Raw genomic sequence first — 18392 nt, forward strand, 5'->3', positions numbered from 1 at the left:
TCCGTTTGAGCACTTAGGCTCAGTGTATGAATGTGTGTGAATGGTGAATGCAGATGTAGTGTAAAAGCGCTTTGAGTGGTCGAAAAGACTAGAAAGACGCTATACAAGTACGGAGCATTTACATTTGACATTATTATCTGTGTTGTGCAATAATAACTGTTTAAATATTAAATGTGCAATACTCTTGTGCTACTTCTGCTACTATTTTAATCTGATATTTATATACATCTTTATATACCAACTTTCTATTATTATTTATATTCCTTTTACCATGATGTTTAATGTGTGCAAATGTGACACAGAGTTTGATCAATCAAGTATTTATGAGTCTGATTCTGATTCTGATTATTGTCCAAATACACACTTAATCTTGGCTTTAACCTGGATCCCATATTATAATGGCCTGCTGCTGCCTTATACTATAAAACACTGGATTCAAACTAAAGCACATACAGTATAACATTCAGCTCATGCATAAAACACTGTTAATAACGTGGTAGTTTTAGAATGATAATGTGTGTAGCTCCGTCCAGTACTTTGAACCTTTGCAACTAATTATGTTCTTTCTACCAAGAATAACTAACACTTGTTAATCTACTCTCTGAGATGTAGGCCGTCACGTGTACTTGCTGCATATTTAAAAGGTAAATCCAGGCAGACAATGACAACTACAGCAATTCAGATCAGAGTGGTACCTTATGAATAGTCTGTTTGTGACTCTCCCTCTTCTTCTCCTCCTCTTTTCGAGCCTGTACACCAGCCATGCGCCGATCCTCGTCCTGAAAAAGATAGCTTGTGCAATCAGAGTGCCGTTCCATTCATGAGTTCTGAATTATTCAAGAGAGAGGGGAACCACAAAAGACGCCGTCAGAAAGACTGTTCTCTACACCAGAACTGGACCACTGTGGAGGATGGGAGAGATTCTCACACCAGCCGGCTGCATCACAGGATTATCTGTCTGATTTTCAGTTTCAGATCAACAGAGCCCAGCTGTTGGGGAAAGCCAAAACTCCCAGAATGCAATGCTGCCATCACAATCTGAGCTGGGAGATATTCAGTTGCCTGTGACGAGCTAGCAGAGACGATACTTCAGTCTGATCAATAGAGGCAAATGCTAGCCTCACAGGAGTCAAGGCACTGATGTTAGCTAGTGGAAACAGATTAAGATGCCAGGCTTGTATGTCACTACTTTAAACTAATTTTGTGAGAAGAACAGCTACTCTGTGAAATTAATCAATATCTTATTGATTCCAAAGGGTGCTATTTTTCAGAAATAACAATGTCTTTGTTTGGGCAGCCTCCACATAGACTGTTATCTTGATTATTTGGCTGAAAGGTTTCAGTAAACAACAATATTTCCAGTTTAATAATGAAATTATACAATTTGAAGTTATTTGCTGAAAAAAATATATATACACAATATATAAAATACCATAATAGTTGTCTTTGATATAGAAGATCTATTAGCTGTTGAGAATATTTCTTAAGGGGCTTTGTTGATGTTAACAGGGAAAGGTAAGACAGGTCTAGCTTACAGTAATTTAGCTGACTCCATAAGCCTTTTCTGACATTCTAACTTTAGGTATTTCTCACATGTATTTGTCCTTGTCAGGGAGACAACAATAGACTGATTTAGTTATTGACAGTAGCTCAGGCATCAGGCTGGCAGATATCAGTGTTCTCTGGGAATCTTACAAGGTTGAGTCCTACAAGAATATTTACAAGAACTCACTGGCTCCACAGATTAGAGTACAACTCATGGATAGTGATAGATTCCAATATGACGAAGCATTGGAGTCTAAACATCAGATCCGATAGATTTGTTGTTCTAGTTTAAGGCCAGTTAAAGATGACCTAATAGAGAAACCTACAGGCACTAGGGGGAAGACATACATACAACATAAAAGGGACCAAAAGACGTTATCCTTCAGATTTGGTGCTGGCATTTGACGTGTTCACATGTTGCATGCTGGCACTGTATCTCCTTGGCCGGGCTCAATAAATCATGCTATGTTAAGTCTTCATCAGTCTCTGAAACTTCTTCACACCTGAACCTGGCTCACAATATTTTCTTCAACATTAGCCATATTAAATATATTATAATCAGAGTGGGATTATACATTTTATTAGTCAATAAAATACAATGACTATAAGCCGAGTGATAATATCTTTAGTCAAAGACAGTTTCAGTCTACTGTATGTGTCTTGTTTGAACTTCTTTTATTATTATAAATATATTCCCACAAGCAACATAATTTACCCCAAAGAGAACAATAGTATTGTATCTCCTCATTTGCAGTATTAACTCTCATTTCATTCATAAATAATGGACAATCTGCCAGCAGTCAGGCATAGATTTTACCTCAGATAATATGATCTCACTTCTACTGACAGCATAGTGCACTGTGGCAAGTTTTTCCAAATCAGTTGGAGGGGAAAATCTAGATCTTTAATGGCTACTATGAAGATTGCCCCTAGCAATATCTGATGCGGTTTGAAAAGGAAACTCAATTCCTAGGCTGTTGTTGTTGTCAAATCAAAACATTGCATCCCCCAGAAGTATACTTTCTGGAAATAAAACACCATCCCTGTTTTCAGGATTGACAGCTACAGACAGTAGTTTGTTGGAGGGGTTTAATAGGCCCTGGAGATCATGAAACTTGCCTAAACGGTTAAGGACCACATGTAGCTTGAAAATCATGTAAAAACATGAAAATTGTTGAAATTGGAGTTACATGGGCTTTTTTTCTCCCAAAGTATCAGCAGTATGTTCTGAGGGCAAGGTGTGTGGTACTTGCAGATTCCTTTAAAGTACAAGCTCAGACCTGGGTGCTCCCTGCTTGACAGCCTCTAAAAGCATGCTGATATTTCACTGTAGCACTTTGCTGGCATGCTATATTCATACATTGACTTCATATTTATGTCTGAGAATAATCATTGTTTTGTTAGACTGGATATGCATTGTGTTTGTTGTAAATGCTTAGCTTTTAGTTTAGTCAACAATTAATTTCTGCCTCTAATAAGCTACAGAGAACATGATGAATGCTGCACCAATGTGAAAGAACAAAGACTAAGGAGTATAGCATTGTGAAGAGGAGCTTGGAGATGCCCCATTGGCAGTGAACAGGAGACTGCCCATGTGGGTTCATCGAAAGTTTGTTTAGAACTGTGAAATCATCAAGTTTATCATCAATCATGTTTATGTCAAGTCATGCTCAAGAATCAACATGTGCAGAGCCTTCAGGAACGTGTGCTCAGACAGTGACATAAAGGACACAAAATATGACATAGTTTGTAAGTACAGCTCAGTCATGAGCTGTGAGGGTGTTATAGCTTTAAGTTAAAATCATCAAATCATCCTCTTTGCTGTTTAATATGTTTGATAATGGCAATACAGCATTATAAAACTGTCACATGATTTCCCATTCTGGTCATGTGACTCACTGTTCAAAATGTGTAGAAATAAAGAAAAATTATCTGAAGGGACAATAACCTAAATTTAACAAAAAAATCCAACAGTTACAACTAGAATTAGCAGCATTTGGCCAAACACACACAGACACAGTTAAACAGTTCAGCCTTACTGTGATGCGCTTCATGTCCAGCTGTCTCAGATGAAGCACACAGCGCAGGACGGCCTGCTTGTACCATGTCTCCAGGGCTACAGGATTCCCATCCAGGGTGAGCTCAGAAAGGGAACGCAACTCTCCAAGGCAGGCTAGCTGATCAAAACTAGACACAGAAAAAACATATTGAATGAGATCAAGAGTTAAAGCTACACACACACACACATTTTCATTACAAAAACACGGTACACTGAATGCTTCACAATGATACAGAGGCATGATGACCTAACTAAGTACTGGGAAGCCTGAGTCATCCAGCTGCTTAACCACCCTATACTGAACCCTGACTTACCCCATCTATTTTTTGAATCTTGAACTCTTTCATCTATGACTGTATTGACAGAATGGAGTCAAGCTAAAACAACACATGACATTACTCAGGGGGCAATGAAGAGAGAAAAATCTACTACACTGTTGATATCACCCTGTGGCAAAGGGAGACAAGAAAAAGCACAGTCATGCTATGTAAGGCAGTGGAGATTTTATCACTGCTAATTTGCAATAATAAACTTGATAAATAACTTGCCTGAAACTACTTATGAACCTACTACACTGCACTGTGCCTGATCCTAGCCAGAGGTTTATTTGGGTGGAAAAGGGGGTCAGATAATAACCTCTCATGAACTATTACAGAAAGTACTGTTGAAGTTCAAACAGATGCAAAGCTACAATTCACATTTCATTAGGGGTAGTCAGGGAAGAGAAATAATTTGAGAAATTGGAATTTTTCTACTCTCAGTTGCCACAGCTAGACGGCTCTAATGCACAGGAGCATAGCGTGGATATACTGTGGGTCAGTCTATACATGCAGTAACCTGTAACCTGGCATTTTCATTCGTTTTTAATCCCCATGCTTATACAATACTTTGTGTCATTACATACTTAATGGAGTAAGTTATATTCTAGCAATAACAAAGAGGGATTTTTTTCCACAGTGATTATGAGAGACTATTTAAGAGATCCCAATGATGCTTGATTGCATCTCATGCATGATTTTATAGAACCGCTCTATAAATAGTCACAGTAATGGAAAGTCTACATGCACCTGTGTGATGTGTGTGCAGAGTGGGGCGAGGATGAAAATTGTGTATTTTCCAAAGTCATTTAGCACTACAATCCCAGCGCCGTTTTCTTAATTGAGCTTTCATTTTTAGGTTCATTTCCTCCACATATAAGGTGTCAAACTTAATTCAGGCAGGTATAGTCAAAATTGCAAAATTATGAAAAGTGAAATAATCGTAAACATGTGGGATTCTTTTTGCTTCAACATCCTCTACTGGTCAAACTGACTGCACCATGTAGACGAGTGTGTTCTGTCCCTTTACCTAGCAACAGAGCACAACCGTTCTCCTATCAGCATTGAACAGTTTCAAAGGGTAGACACACAAGTTTATACTCTGGCACAGTGTGCATCCATTCAAAGGAGTATCTTTAATTTGCCTTTACCACACTGTACTTAGAATGCAGTGTCACCCTAAATGGAAAAAAGGGGTTTAAGAGTACAAACTGATTACCTGTTACCTATTTCTATGTCATGATTCACTCTGTAACTGTGTCAGACACAGAATCACGCAGACACCAGAACAGCAGTGCTGGCTTGAGAAGTCAGGTCAGATCTGTCACAGCACAAGGTGACTATGGTGAAGGAGGCTAATGAACACTATCCCACCCTGAATCCAACATACAGGCCCCTCCTCCAGGCAAACACAAAGCAATTTTAAACAGCCTTATTCAGTTAGAAAGCTATGCTTCTTTGACATCTTCATTGCTGGGCTCAGAGAGGGACAAGCAAAGAATAAAGACAGACTACAGATTTTGGAAAAAGTGTGTATGTGTGTGCGCACATGTTTGTGTGTATTCTGCCTGCAGCTTGTTGGCCAGGCTCTGCCAAGAGCCAAGGGAGTGGATGTGGAACTGTCCAGCCACTATGCCTGTCCAGCCACTATCCCCTGTCCCTGTCCTGTGGGGAGGAGGGAGTTAAGCGGTACAAGCTCTTACCTGGTGATGTTGTTACAGCTGAGAAAGAGGCGCTGCAAGCAGGGCAGGCGGTCCACCTTAGTCTAAAAAGAGAAAGAGGGAGAGGGAAGAAAGAGAGATGGAGGGATGTGAAGAGGAGAAGGTGCTCGGGAAGAGGGCACTGCATCGTCACTGTCGTCAGAGCTCTGTATCCCTCTCCATTCCCTCAGTCACCTTGCAGTTCTCAGCTCCAGTATACAGCATCCCCATCCACCCTGCCCATGCACACACACACATACAGCATGCTGCCTTGTCTGCACATGGAGAGGAGGGGCAGGAGAGAGAGAGTGAGAGTCTGAAGAGGAAAGGGGGAGGGGAGAGATAGCGGATCGTGTGCTGCGCTACTGCAGAGATCCCCTGCTGCAGGAGGCTAACTCTCACCAGAACAAATACACTCACTATGAGCAGCTAGCAACTGTACCTCGTCACACAAGAACAATAGCTGGGCAAAATTCAGTGGAAAGACTGGGATGGGGTTTTTTTCATCAAGCAGGCTCAGCATCAAAATCAATGCAGAATTTAGAGATGGGGCGGGGTGAGGAGCAGCAGCTGGCCAGCTTGCAAGCTAAAGAGGATATGTAGGAACATAGCCAATGTCACAAGCTAAGCTAATCAGATGGAGGATATCATGTTCAGTAGTGTCAAGCTGTGTGTGTGTGTGTGTGTGTGTGTGTGTGTGTGTGTTGATGGCCAGTATTGCACATGCTGGTAGCCAGTAGGACACTCCCAGCAGCAATCTGAATGACACTGCGTCAGCGTCCGCCCATACTGAAGCCACCGCCTCGCAGCCTCCAGAACTGTTCAAATGAGAGACCATCTATCATTTAGCTATGCTAGCTCATCTGCAGAATACAGTACAATACTGCAGCACATAGTCTCATCATCTACAAAGTCGTACAACCCCCGTCCACATCACCATATAAATATAGTTATACACAGTTGCTCATCCTTGTTTCATCCATTCCAACGGCCAAAATGCTCACTATAGTACAATATGCAACATCAGCAGTTTGTTTATAAGAGTGGTTGTTGTGCTACATTATTTGATGCTCAATCTGTGGACTTAATGAGATAAAATATTTTACCTGTGACTCTTCTGTGAAAATGTAATACACAGTATAGAGAGTTTCATCATTTATTATATGTGAGCCATGGAATTCTTTCAACAAGCTAGCACACAGTGAGTGATATCTCACCTTTCACTGTATATTTCAGTCTCTTTCCAATCTGCAGACATCCTGCTGACCTTTTCATGATCTGGACTGCCTACCTTTCCCCCAATATTTTTCAGTTAATCTTCTAAAGGGTTTTCTTAATTAGTCATTTATTTGGCGAAACATAGCGAGCATATCTCTGACACAACACTGAATGAGAATCATGCAAACTATTTTGCATATGAGAACTGAGTTTAGTGTATCAGTGGCTGTGCACTTTAAACACATTTTACTCTCTGACCTTTTTTTCTCTACATTATCAGACAACAAAAACAAGCTAAGTACTATTTGCACATAATAACTGATAAAGTAGAAAGGGTTACTTTGCAATATGACAGGAATGTCATGTTTTCCCAGCTCCACTAAGCGACAGTACCTGTCCATCTTAAAATGGTGGCGAGAAAAGGTATGTGAGTGAAAGCTGAACATCTAGCATGCCAAAGCAAACCAGACATTTATTTGACAAGTGAATGTTGGACTTAACATTTGTCAGGTGGTTTGAAACACAACTAAAATGGGATGATCGTGTTGTTCTATGTAATCCAAACATGTAATCTGTCAACTGTATGCAAATATGCTATCCTTGAGCACTTGATAATCCAGGCTTATTGCTCCCTAGTGGTAAAACAAAATCACTCATGAGCAGTTATTTCTGATGTATGGAGAAACAAATTATGATTCTTATGACTGCATATTGAACATTGATTATTTTACATTATTTGCATTAAAGACTATGAAGGTGCATTTTAGTTATAGATGCTGTGTGATGCTTCACTGTTGGGTGTGTTCTCTTTCCTTCTCTTGAAAAACTGCAACTCATGCTATACAATGCTAGCTTCTGCTGACCCTCCACCACACTCCCAGAGTCTCTGTCTGTGCCAGTTCCTGTATGGATGCTGGTGAAGCAGCAGCCACTGCACACTGTCAGAGACTAAATATAGCAGCCCTGTCTCAGACAGAATGTCGTCATCACTGAGCTGATGTGCTGCACAACAATCGCCCACCAATGTGGTCTATTTTTCAAAAAAACAAAAAAAACAAACAAAAAAACGATTGATCAGAACCAATCAGCTGTGAGGTTGGGTACAGCTGTGTGTGTGCAGCGGTATGCTTTTATGTGTCTGTGTGCCTCCGCCCTCTTCTCACTGACAGTTTGCATGTCTTCATTTTTCACACTCATACTGAGCTCTGGCAGAGGCATTACTCCACAAACATAGAACTACTTCTCATCACCACTGTCTCGGTTGCATGCAAAAACATGAGCAACAAGGGCATGAAAGCTGCTCAAACAAACACACAGGTACATGTGGATGCTGAGGGGATTTCAAAGACTGTAAGCTGTTGGGTTTTGTGGCTGCTCTTTGATGACATACATCTGGCCTCAGGTACTGTATGCTAGAACTGCAGGTGCTGTGCATTATGTGCAAGACTGCAATCTGGTGTTAAGTGGTCATTGCTCTGTTGTTATTGCACGGCACTTCGCAGGTATCACTTAATAGTTAGCTTGCTCATTTCCCTTTAACTTCACATTCTGAGGACTTGGGCATTGCAAAAATCCTCATTTTAGTATTTGTGTTGATTCTGTTTTTGATCGTTCAAGTTTTAATATTAGTATTTTCCACAGTGCTTTAAGGCAGCACGTTAATTTCTTATTTATTTCTAATGTGAACCCTAAAACCAAGTCTTGACCCTCAAAAAACCCTTTAAACTTGTGGAGCCCAGCATTTTGGTCCCCACAAAGCCGTCGGACCTCACAAGTATAGTGGAATCCCGAATTTTTTAAACCACGAACATAGCAAAACAAGCTACACGCACACACACACGCAATTTTTTACATTTTCAATTGTAGTATCAAAAATACATGTTTAGATGCATTAAAGGATGACCTAAATACTGTCCTGATATGTCAACACATGTAAAAGCATACACTTTCCTAAAAACATTAACTTAAGATAAAGTAAGCATATTTAACACACAGTATGCTAATATAATATGTATTGGATGACTGAGCCTAACATATACACAAATCTTATTATAAGTCACTCACAGCATTTTTTTCTAGTCCAGAATTCCACTTTTCATCTGCCTTTAATGAAAGGGAAAACCTGGACACCTGGGGGATGCTTATTTACTTTGTGCCTGACACAAGCACATGCCAGCAAATACCACTAATGACAGAGACTAGAGAATCTGCTGAGGGCTAGCAGTTTTCCTTTCCTGTGTATCAAATAAAACATTACATCCGGTAATTGGGACTGGAAGTGGTTCGTGATCAGAACTTGCCGGCAGAGGACAGGATGAGTGACAAGAAGAGGTTTCATACACAATGTTGGATTCCGTGTTTATTTTCTAGCCCAAAAAGCAGGAGAGGGCTTGGGGGATTTGCATACAAATGAAGTGGTATGCAGTGTTCTGTTTATCAGATTAAAACTATAGAAACCAAGGGGAGTGAATTTCCATGTTTAGAACATCCAGTTCCTCTTCCACTGCGCCAAAAAGTCGGTGGGAGGTTGTGGGTAATGACCTACGTCTCCCTAGGTAACACCATTGAGATACATTTCACCACAGACTATCTTACAAAGATTCTATTGATGTAATTTCTGTGTTTGCTATTTTGTGACAGTAAAAACTGCTACATTTGATCCCACAACAGGGGAAACAATAACCATCCAAAGGACCAGGTCAAAAGGAATGACATCCAGATGAAAGATAAGGAAGCTACTAGCACTTTCATCCTATGAAGAACATAGTGCATAAACAAGTGCATAAGTGTTTATTTGTTCATCTAAATGCAGAAAATAATACTATGAATTTACCATTGGCAGCTGCAGGAACTTCACCAGCTCAGGAAGTCTGCATATTATCTTTTCAAGTGTGCAGCTACTGTTTCCCACAATTATCTTACTACCTTCTCCTCCTTCTTCTCCTTCTCTTTCTTCTTCGGATATCTATTAACAATTGTTTAATATTTCTAACTTGAAATAGAAGGCTCACAAATGGGAAGGGCAGAAACTTCGTTCTTGGTTGAAAATCAGATTGTGATCGCTGTGAACAGTTGGTACCTTTTCCTTTATATGAAGGAGTAGAATAGCACGCAGTGAATAAAATGCTTTAACCTGTCGCTCATTGGGAAAGAGGCCCCTCACCACAACAGAGATGCAATTGTGTCGTAGGTTGAGTTCAGTCAAACAGTCCAGGCCCTGCAGGTTTTCCACTCTGGAGATGTTGTTTCCTGCCAGGTTCAACACTCGCAGCTCGCTCAGGTGAGACATGTTTTCTATCCTGGAGATCTGGATGTAAGCACAGCGAGACAAAGATGCGTAACATAAAATTATGTTAAATGGCAATCTAGACAATCAGATTCAACATAAAGAGACACAGAGGGAGATAGGGCTAGCAGCGCAGAACACATTCAGTGCTCACTCTTGCATTCAAATCAGGTATTTAAAGATCATCTATTTAATGTGCTTTGGCCTGCACAGCTAAATGTTTTTGGGGAACAAGAAAGCCAAAAAGCCTTGTGTTCTTTTTTCTTTGCAATGCCTGAGGCTACACCTTCTGCAGAATGACACTAAAACAGAAATGACATTTCCACTTGAACTATTTCACGCCAGCAATTTGTATCACTTGTGAACAACTGATATGCAGTCAGTCACATCAAGCCATGACTCCTGTTTGACCTCCCAAATCATAAAAAGTTGTGTGAAATGATACCCAGTTTTCTCCCCTCCTCTCTCTGTGAGAAAAGACTCATGGGCCCCTGTCATAAATACTTAAAATATTTCACAAGAATTCCCGGTGGCCTTGAGAATGATGTGTTTGCCCCCTATAGTGCACACTGTACATGTGAGGACAAGGTTAAAGGGCATCTGGGATTCAAGGATTCTGTCAAAATGTAATACCCAAGGATCACTGCAGCATATGGGTATTACATGGGATAAAAATGTATCTAATAATTAAATAAAAAAGTAGTTTAGAAATATAGATAAAGATAAGAATCAAGATGGGATGGGTTTTCAGCTTGTCCGTTGTCACTTACCTCAGCTCTGCTGTTCCGAAGATAACTATTTTGGAAAGCAGGCTCTGCAAACATTTCTGGGCATTTGACACTCCCAGATGGTGAGAGATCTCACAGGTTCACACACGTAAAAAAAAACTCCAAAGATTTTAAAATCAATACACAAACCTACAGGGAACCACTGTAACATGAGGAGTCATATGTGCCTAGCTTCTGGTCCTAGTCTGTACTCTGGCTGGAATACAAATGAATAGTAGTTTAGGAATATTTGCCATAGAGAGAATTTTACACACTTCATGAGGGATACACGTGGGATAAGAAGTGTCATTTATACGGTGCTGGCTCAGATTTGTCCAAGTGTACTGATAGTGGGTGTGCATATACAAGTGACAACATAGTTAAATGAAAATGAGAATAAACTGAGTGCATCTAATCCATCCCAAACCCCACCTTTAAGCAGTCTCACCTGGTGATGAATACAACAGAGGGAGATCCCCTGCATTCAAAGACCTTTACAATAGTTGTATTGTTGTGTCACAGCTGACATGAATACTTTCAATCAACACGCGATCATCACACGCTAACAGGACAATGGTACCTAAAAGGTTAGAGAGGCCGGCTTGTGACAGATTTCTGGTTCAAATATCAAAACACATCTTAAACATTTCATACAATGGCCTGTATTGTCAAAGAAGTGGACACAAACACAGATAACCTTGTGTGTCATTAATGACAACAAAGCTTTGAGCATCCTCAGAGAGCAGTTTCTATTCCAGCTTCACCCTAACCCAGAGTGTTATGCAGATTCAGTCAGACTAAATCAAAATCATCATCATCATCTTGACTTGTAGGAGGGACATGACCTAAACCAACCCATCTTACTCTGTGATACTTAGTCTTTGTTTTACAGAGCCTGTAGGGGATTCTTCACTGTCTTTTGTGAGTTTTCAAGTCAAATAGTTTTTCAGTGGAAAACATCACTGCCTAACTATAGACTGGTTATCCAACAATGTCAGGTCGCATTGTAGCCCTAACGTTCGGTCACTGAGACCAAGTGTGGGTTGGATGCACACTCCCAAAGAGAATATCTCCTTTTTAATAGTTCCAGCAAACTGGAAGTGAAACAACATCCTGTTATAGAAATAAATGGGTAAAAAGTTTGGGTTGGGAGTGATGTGAGCCTCCCAGCTAGAGGATGGGAGCTAGAAAGGATGACAGTGATGTACTGTTTGTGGTTAAAGCATCCATGCACACAAAAGGAAAGGGGACAAGCAGCTGGTGTTCTATAGCCAATAGTGACTAAACAACAACGTGATAGGTAGAATAACCATGACTAACATTATTTGAATTCTTTATGCATTAATTCCCTCGCTGACTTCACTCATTTCATCATCTTGTATCATCATTGTGCAACAATTCACATTACATTTGTGTGGTCAGGTCTCTGGTGGGTTTGGAAAATGTTGAATAAAGGTGATTGAAGAGGTTTTTAAGTGCACAAAACAGGAGGTTTTGAAGTCAGTGAGTGAAAAGCAACCTGCCCGGGATGGAATAATAGATTTTTCACCTGCTCCTTAATAGGCGCCTGCCAACAAAAGGCTAGCTCTGAATGCAATGCGCTCTCATTACCAACAAGGACACCACCAAAGATTCCATTTATTAATTCATTCTGAAGTCCCTCATACAATTGTCACAATATCAGAAATTTTTAATGAATGAACTGTACAGATGTCGTTAGGAAACGGAATGGACAAAGCTTAAGGCAACAAAGCGTCCTCTGTCATGAAAAATAACATGAGACTGTAGCAGTCACTGAATAGTAATTGGGAAGCCTGCTCATGCAAAGAACATCTGAGAGGGAGGGAGTCTTACCAGGGCTCTGGAGTAGCTCTCTGAGGAGGAGAGTAGGCGGCATGCTGGCAAAACACTAATTTGACCAAGGGAAGCCTCTCTATTCTATCTTCCTTCTCCAGGAGCAGCTTAAATCCTCATCTGACATCAGTGTTACTTACATCATATGATTTCTCAGGCTTTTAATATCAGTGAGCCACACTCTATTGTAGAGGCTGAACAAACAGCCCCCCATAAATAGACTCAAATTAATTGAAGAATAGCAGAATGTGCACTAATTCTGCTCATAACCAGTCCCAAAGCTGAAAACATAGAAACAGTTGTGCCTGGTGAATAAATTAAGTAGGGTCACTGAGGACATGGATGTGGGAGTAGACCGTTGACAAGAGCTTGTGGGTTCTGATGGTTTTCATTGCTTTGTTCTCTAATAGTGCTGGGAACTAAAACAAATGTCGAAATTCAGTCCCTAAAAACTGAGGTACATGATGATCGTAACACCCATTTCTGACTTGAGAACAAAATGTGAAACGGACAAAAGAATGCTAGACATGACCTATTTGTTTCTAATTCTATTGAAGACACAGTGATAAGTGGACAATTTGGCTGTAAAAGTCCACCCTGAATAGACATCTATCATTTTATAGGCCAGTGGATTCAGATGAAGGGTTTCGGATGAGCATGAGTACATGAATTCTCATGCCTGGCCTCCTACTGTCATGTCTGTGTGACTCTAGCATTTAGAAAGCTGCATCTCACGTAGCAAACCACTAGTTAGCCACAGTGTGGAGGAGGTGGAAGAGGCAATCCACTTCTTTGAACTTTGCAGCTGAAAATCACGATGTCCAGCTACAGTATCGGCAACTAAATGAACAAGACTAAAAACACATGCTGTAAGTAGGAGGATAGTGGAGAAACAGTACCTGATTGTCATGCAAATCCAGGATATTCAGTTTGGACAGACTTTCCAGGCAGCATATCTTACGGATTCTGAGAAGTATCAGGAAGAAGTGACATAAATACGAGAAAGTGGAGGCTACATGATAAATAATCTGTCACAATGCATTTCAACTAGATAAGAAAAATGTGCCGATATTATCGCCTGCTATGAGCTAACTGCATATAAATCAGTTTCTGTGTTTATAACAGCTGATAAATGTCTATCAAAAAAGGTTCTAAGCAGAGGACTGGCCCACAAGCTTATAAAAGGTTACATTCCTTGAGGAAACCGAACATACAGTAGTGTACAGTGACTTATTGTTGGACTGTCTATATGGATTTAGATCTAATTACGAGTAAGGCTGTAGTCTCTGCCAATAGAAACCTAAATCAGTGGTATTCTTTACTCTTCATGAACCACACATGGCCCTGGAAGTAGGTCTAAACAGACAAAAGTTACAGAAAGAGAAACTAATTCCAGTGTTTGTCTGTAAGATCATTTGCGGTGATATGTGACTTTAATCTTCCTCCTGCTGACCTTTTGAAGCAAAAACTACTAATGCCAAAATAAACAGTTGTCCCATTAAACTGGGCACCTGCAGGAAAACACTCATCACTGAAGCTTACCATGTAGCAGCAGCTAGTATATCAAATGTACAAATGCTACATGCAGACAACACTTCTTGAATAACCTAAAAGCAACATTTATACTAGATCAGAACAATATTTCATTTGACACTGTCACTTATTGTACTCTGCAACTTTTGTGTTACTACCCCAATTTTATGCTACACAATACTATCGGTGTAGCAGAGGCAATTCAGACAAATGTAACATAGTCTTGAGTTTGTTTGCTTGTGAATCCACTGATGACAACTTACCTGTTCTTCCCCAGCATAAGGATCCTAAGAGAGCGTAGGGTTTCAATACCAGTCATTTCAGAGATGTGATTGTCATACAAGTTCAGGAAAACAAGCTGTTGCAGATGTGACAGATGCTGGATCATTGTGATTAGATTGTGCTGAAGGTTGAGAAGCTGTAGTTCATCCATATCGCCCAGCTGGGGGCATTCCTCAAGATAGCGCCTGGAAAATAAAAGAACATTTAGCACAAATAGGTCTTTATATGGATGAATACAGTTCAGCGCTTAATAAAACATGACATCACCTTCAAGCCATGCCATTCAGTGATGCAAATTGTTGTTAATATTTCACTATGCATATTGATTGATTTATTTCTGCTCTGTCACCAGTGAAGTAGACCTTTGTCAGCAGCCACTTATCTTTGGAGACAAGGGTGAGTATTTTTAAGAGACTTTGCTGCACCCTGGTGGCAATGTGAAGCACTTGCCATTTCAGGCAAACTCATTACTTCTGCTGCAAAAACTGTGACAGCCAGACTGAGTTCATAAAATCAACAAAACTTAATGGAACAGGAATGACACAAGAATATGAAAGATACTGGTAGTAAAGATACATAGAGATTCATACATGCATACATAGACATGACATGCCAATCATATGTCCGCTTTACAGTGATAGCTAAACCAACATGTTCTAAGCTACACAGATAAAATTCTAATCTGTAAATTAAAAAAGAGACCAGAGGTACCTGTCCAAGTCGATTCGTTGAAAACTGGATGCAAAACTGTCATGAGGCAACTGAGTGAAGGGAAAACCAAGGACTGTGTTGTACTTAAGTCCTCCAGAACCACCTGACATTAACATTACACAGAGTTGTGTTCAAGATACACCAAATATCATAGTGCATGGAATAAAAATGAATGCTGTATATTTGTAGAGACACACTTTATATCTAAAAGCAAACAATAAACCAGTTCCCCAATTCCACAATATTTGCCAAGTGATATTGCTATATTTACCTGCTGGCTTGGGAAGGTCTAAGGCGTTACGGTAGTAAGTGGCCCCTGCACTGTGGGTTGGTCTTCCAGATTTGTCTCTATCTTCTTGTGGAGCATACGAAACTGCATCCAAACCACTTTGAGCACCACCCACTAGTGGTACAAGATTATGTGCAGAGGAATCTGTAGAGTCACTGGCAAATGATGACACCGGAGGAGTCTGGACAAGTCTTCTCTGGTTGCATGCATGCAACCTTGTTTCTACAGATGGTATGGTATAGTGAAGCACAAGCAGTTTATGATTACATACCATAGCCATTTATGAAAATATAATACAATGCACACAAAAACCTCTTTGGTGAGTGGTGCATGTGTCTGTGAATGAGTTTACCTGGGTTAGAATGATTCATTGTTTGGCTGGAGTTCATGTTTTTTTCTTTTATAAGAGCTTGAGAGTCTGTCTGTAAAACAGTAAACATGATCAGTTATGAAGTAATCTTGGAAAGCAGTTAACCCATAGCTTGTCTTTCAGTGTGTTCTCTGTCACTCACCATCCTCTGGGCTCTCTCTGGTACTAGTGATTTGACAGTCGTATTGTGCAACTTGCAGCTGTTGACCTGCAAAAAATATTGTCAGGCTAACTAACACATCAACTGTGTTGCATGAAAAAAGACTTGGAGACAATTTATTCAAACAGTGAAATATGGCTTGGCTGCTAACCTCTAGTTACTAACGATAACTAACTGATAATTTTCTCTACTGAGCCTGAAGCTTCACTACACTTTTAATAGTGCAATGGTAAAAGTATACAAAGAGTGGTAACGTTATTTACCATGGGGGTGAGAAACACCCATCCGTCGTTGACACTGTGTTTCTCAGACCGCATCGTTTTGCCCTCAGACCGCTCCGGCTCCATTTAGCTACGTTTGCTAACGTTAACAATTAAGACCAACCTTGGAACGTTGAAAAAAGAAGAAGCTCTATTTCAGTGACGGAACTGACTTATTATTTACATGAAATGCGCTTAATAATTTGGTACAGTGAGCTAGTTCAAGAGCTTAACGCTGGATTTGTTGTTATCTTTACTTCAGCAGCTACAAACTCCCTCGGAGACAAGCGTTGTTGCCATGGCAATAACGGCGTTGCTTGGTTACGGTCACTTCCCGTGTCACTGAGAAAGCACACCGTAGGGAAACTATTTTAAAGGTTTGGTTTATAACTTTTTTACTCCTAACTTTATGGCTTTGTCTTGCAGAAGCTACCTGTTTCACAATGTAGCTTTAAAGGTCTGTTTTATTTCAGTTTATATTGGACTTACACCGTGGGCAAGGCAAGTTTATTTATAAATCACCTTCCAAACACTGCAGCCATTCAAAGAGCTTTACAAACCCAAAGATGCTATGAAGCGAATAGAAATAGAAAAATACTTAAGAAAAATAGTTAGATTGGATTAAAATACTTAAAAGATATTGATTACAGTATCATATTGTAATATTCCATCCATCCATCGTCAACCGCTTATCCTTCGTACAGGGTTGCGGGCTGCTGGAGCCAATCCCAGCTGACATCGGGCGAAAGGCAGGGTACACCCTGGACAGGTCGCCTATCCATCGCAGGGCCACAACAACCAGTCACGCTCACAATGAAGCACCCACGGGGAGAACATGCAAACTCCACTCAAAAAGGTAACCAGGAATGAACCCGCGACCTTCATGCTGTGAGGCCATCCACCGGACCACCTGCTTATTAAACCTTAAATCTTGTTGTCATTTTACATCACACTGAAGATCAATCTCAGTTAAACAGGTCAAGGATAAATATGAACCAATCATGCATCCCCTCCCAGAATAACCTACTGCAGAGTAAATGCAGCAGAAAAACAAATGGTCTGATGTACACAGTAGCCTACTGTAAGTAAACACTATAGCTTCTGCCATGGTCAGTCACATAGACCTTTGAGATGTGGGTCCAGTTGGCTTTTTACAGCAAAATAGAAGAACTAGGGGTATCATGTCACACTTAAAAGGAAATTAGATAAGCATAGAGTAGATGAGTAAAATGTTGGTGTTTAATGCAGTCAAACATTATCCTCAGAAGATTCTAATCCTGGAGAAGTCAGTACGGTGAAGACGAACTGTTTAATATGATAAGGCCAGTAGGTAGCACCACATATCACTGACGTAAACTGTATGACAGACAAAGTACTGTAAATATGTAATTGTAAAGATGCAAATTAAACATAATAGTTTTGCATGCACTTTTCCCAATCTAAATCAAAACATAATTAAAACAAGTCAAGTCATTACTTCTACCTGCACCTGTCATTTTGACTTGTTCTCTACTCCTATTTTGTACTCCACATAAAATTGATGTAACTCTGAGGGAAGAGATTGCTATGATAATGACCACAAGAAGATTGAAAACAGACCTCTCTCACAGTGAACATTTTGTCATTACAGGAGAAGGCACAGGTGCAACAAATAACAATTATGACACCTGACTAGGTGTGTAAGTAAGCCACGGCAGTGAGTCACTTGCATTTCTCAGATGTCTATTATTATATCATTCATGATGTCATTCATGATGTGTTTGAGAAATGTCCCAATGTCCACTGTGAAAAAGGACTATCTAAGTGGCTAAGACGTTAAAATAGGCTTTGGTATGTTGCAATAAATGAAAACATATGGATTCTTTATTATTTGTCATGGATGGACAATGTTTTGGACCCTGTCGTTCTCCACAGTTTTGGTGCTCTCCCTTTGCTCTATTAACAATGTAACCCAAGTGACTACCCATTTAATCTCAGTCAGTAACAACACAGATTTTGTTTGCAGTTTCAGCCTTTTTACTCTGGCGGTAATAAGCGGTTG

General features: G+C 40.1%; 1 protein-coding gene across 1 annotated transcript in view; it reads right to left on the bottom strand.

The window, feature by feature from the left end:
- LOC119890764 (leucine-rich repeat-containing protein 49-like) overlaps positions 1-16618 on the bottom strand; it is a 31523-nt gene extending 14905 nt beyond the window's left edge. Inside the window, exons 1-11 of the mRNA XM_038702161.1 lie at positions 16355-16618; positions 16074-16139; positions 15914-15983; positions 15544-15783; positions 15273-15375; positions 14543-14746; positions 13646-13712; positions 10003-10146; positions 5625-5686; positions 3585-3732; positions 696-779 (exon numbers count right to left, since the gene is read on the bottom strand). Of these exons, the coding sequence (XP_038558089.1) occupies positions 696-779; positions 3585-3732; positions 5625-5686; positions 10003-10146; positions 13646-13712; positions 14543-14746; positions 15273-15375; positions 15544-15783; positions 15914-15983; positions 16074-16139; positions 16355-16438 (1272 nt within the window). The 5' untranslated portion in view covers positions 16439-16618. The remainder of the gene's footprint in view (positions 1-695; positions 780-3584; positions 3733-5624; positions 5687-10002; positions 10147-13645; positions 13713-14542; positions 14747-15272; positions 15376-15543; positions 15784-15913; positions 15984-16073; positions 16140-16354) is intronic.
- Positions 16619-18392: the final 1774 nt, after the last annotated feature.

Source organism: Micropterus salmoides, unplaced genomic scaffold (genome assembly GCF_014851395.1).
Source record: "Micropterus salmoides isolate LMB-PRFRI ecotype aquatic unplaced genomic scaffold, ASM1485139v1 Ms_hic_scaffold_6, whole genome shotgun sequence".
NCBI classification, from domain to species: Eukaryota; Metazoa; Chordata; class Actinopteri; order Centrarchiformes; family Centrarchidae; genus Micropterus; species Micropterus salmoides.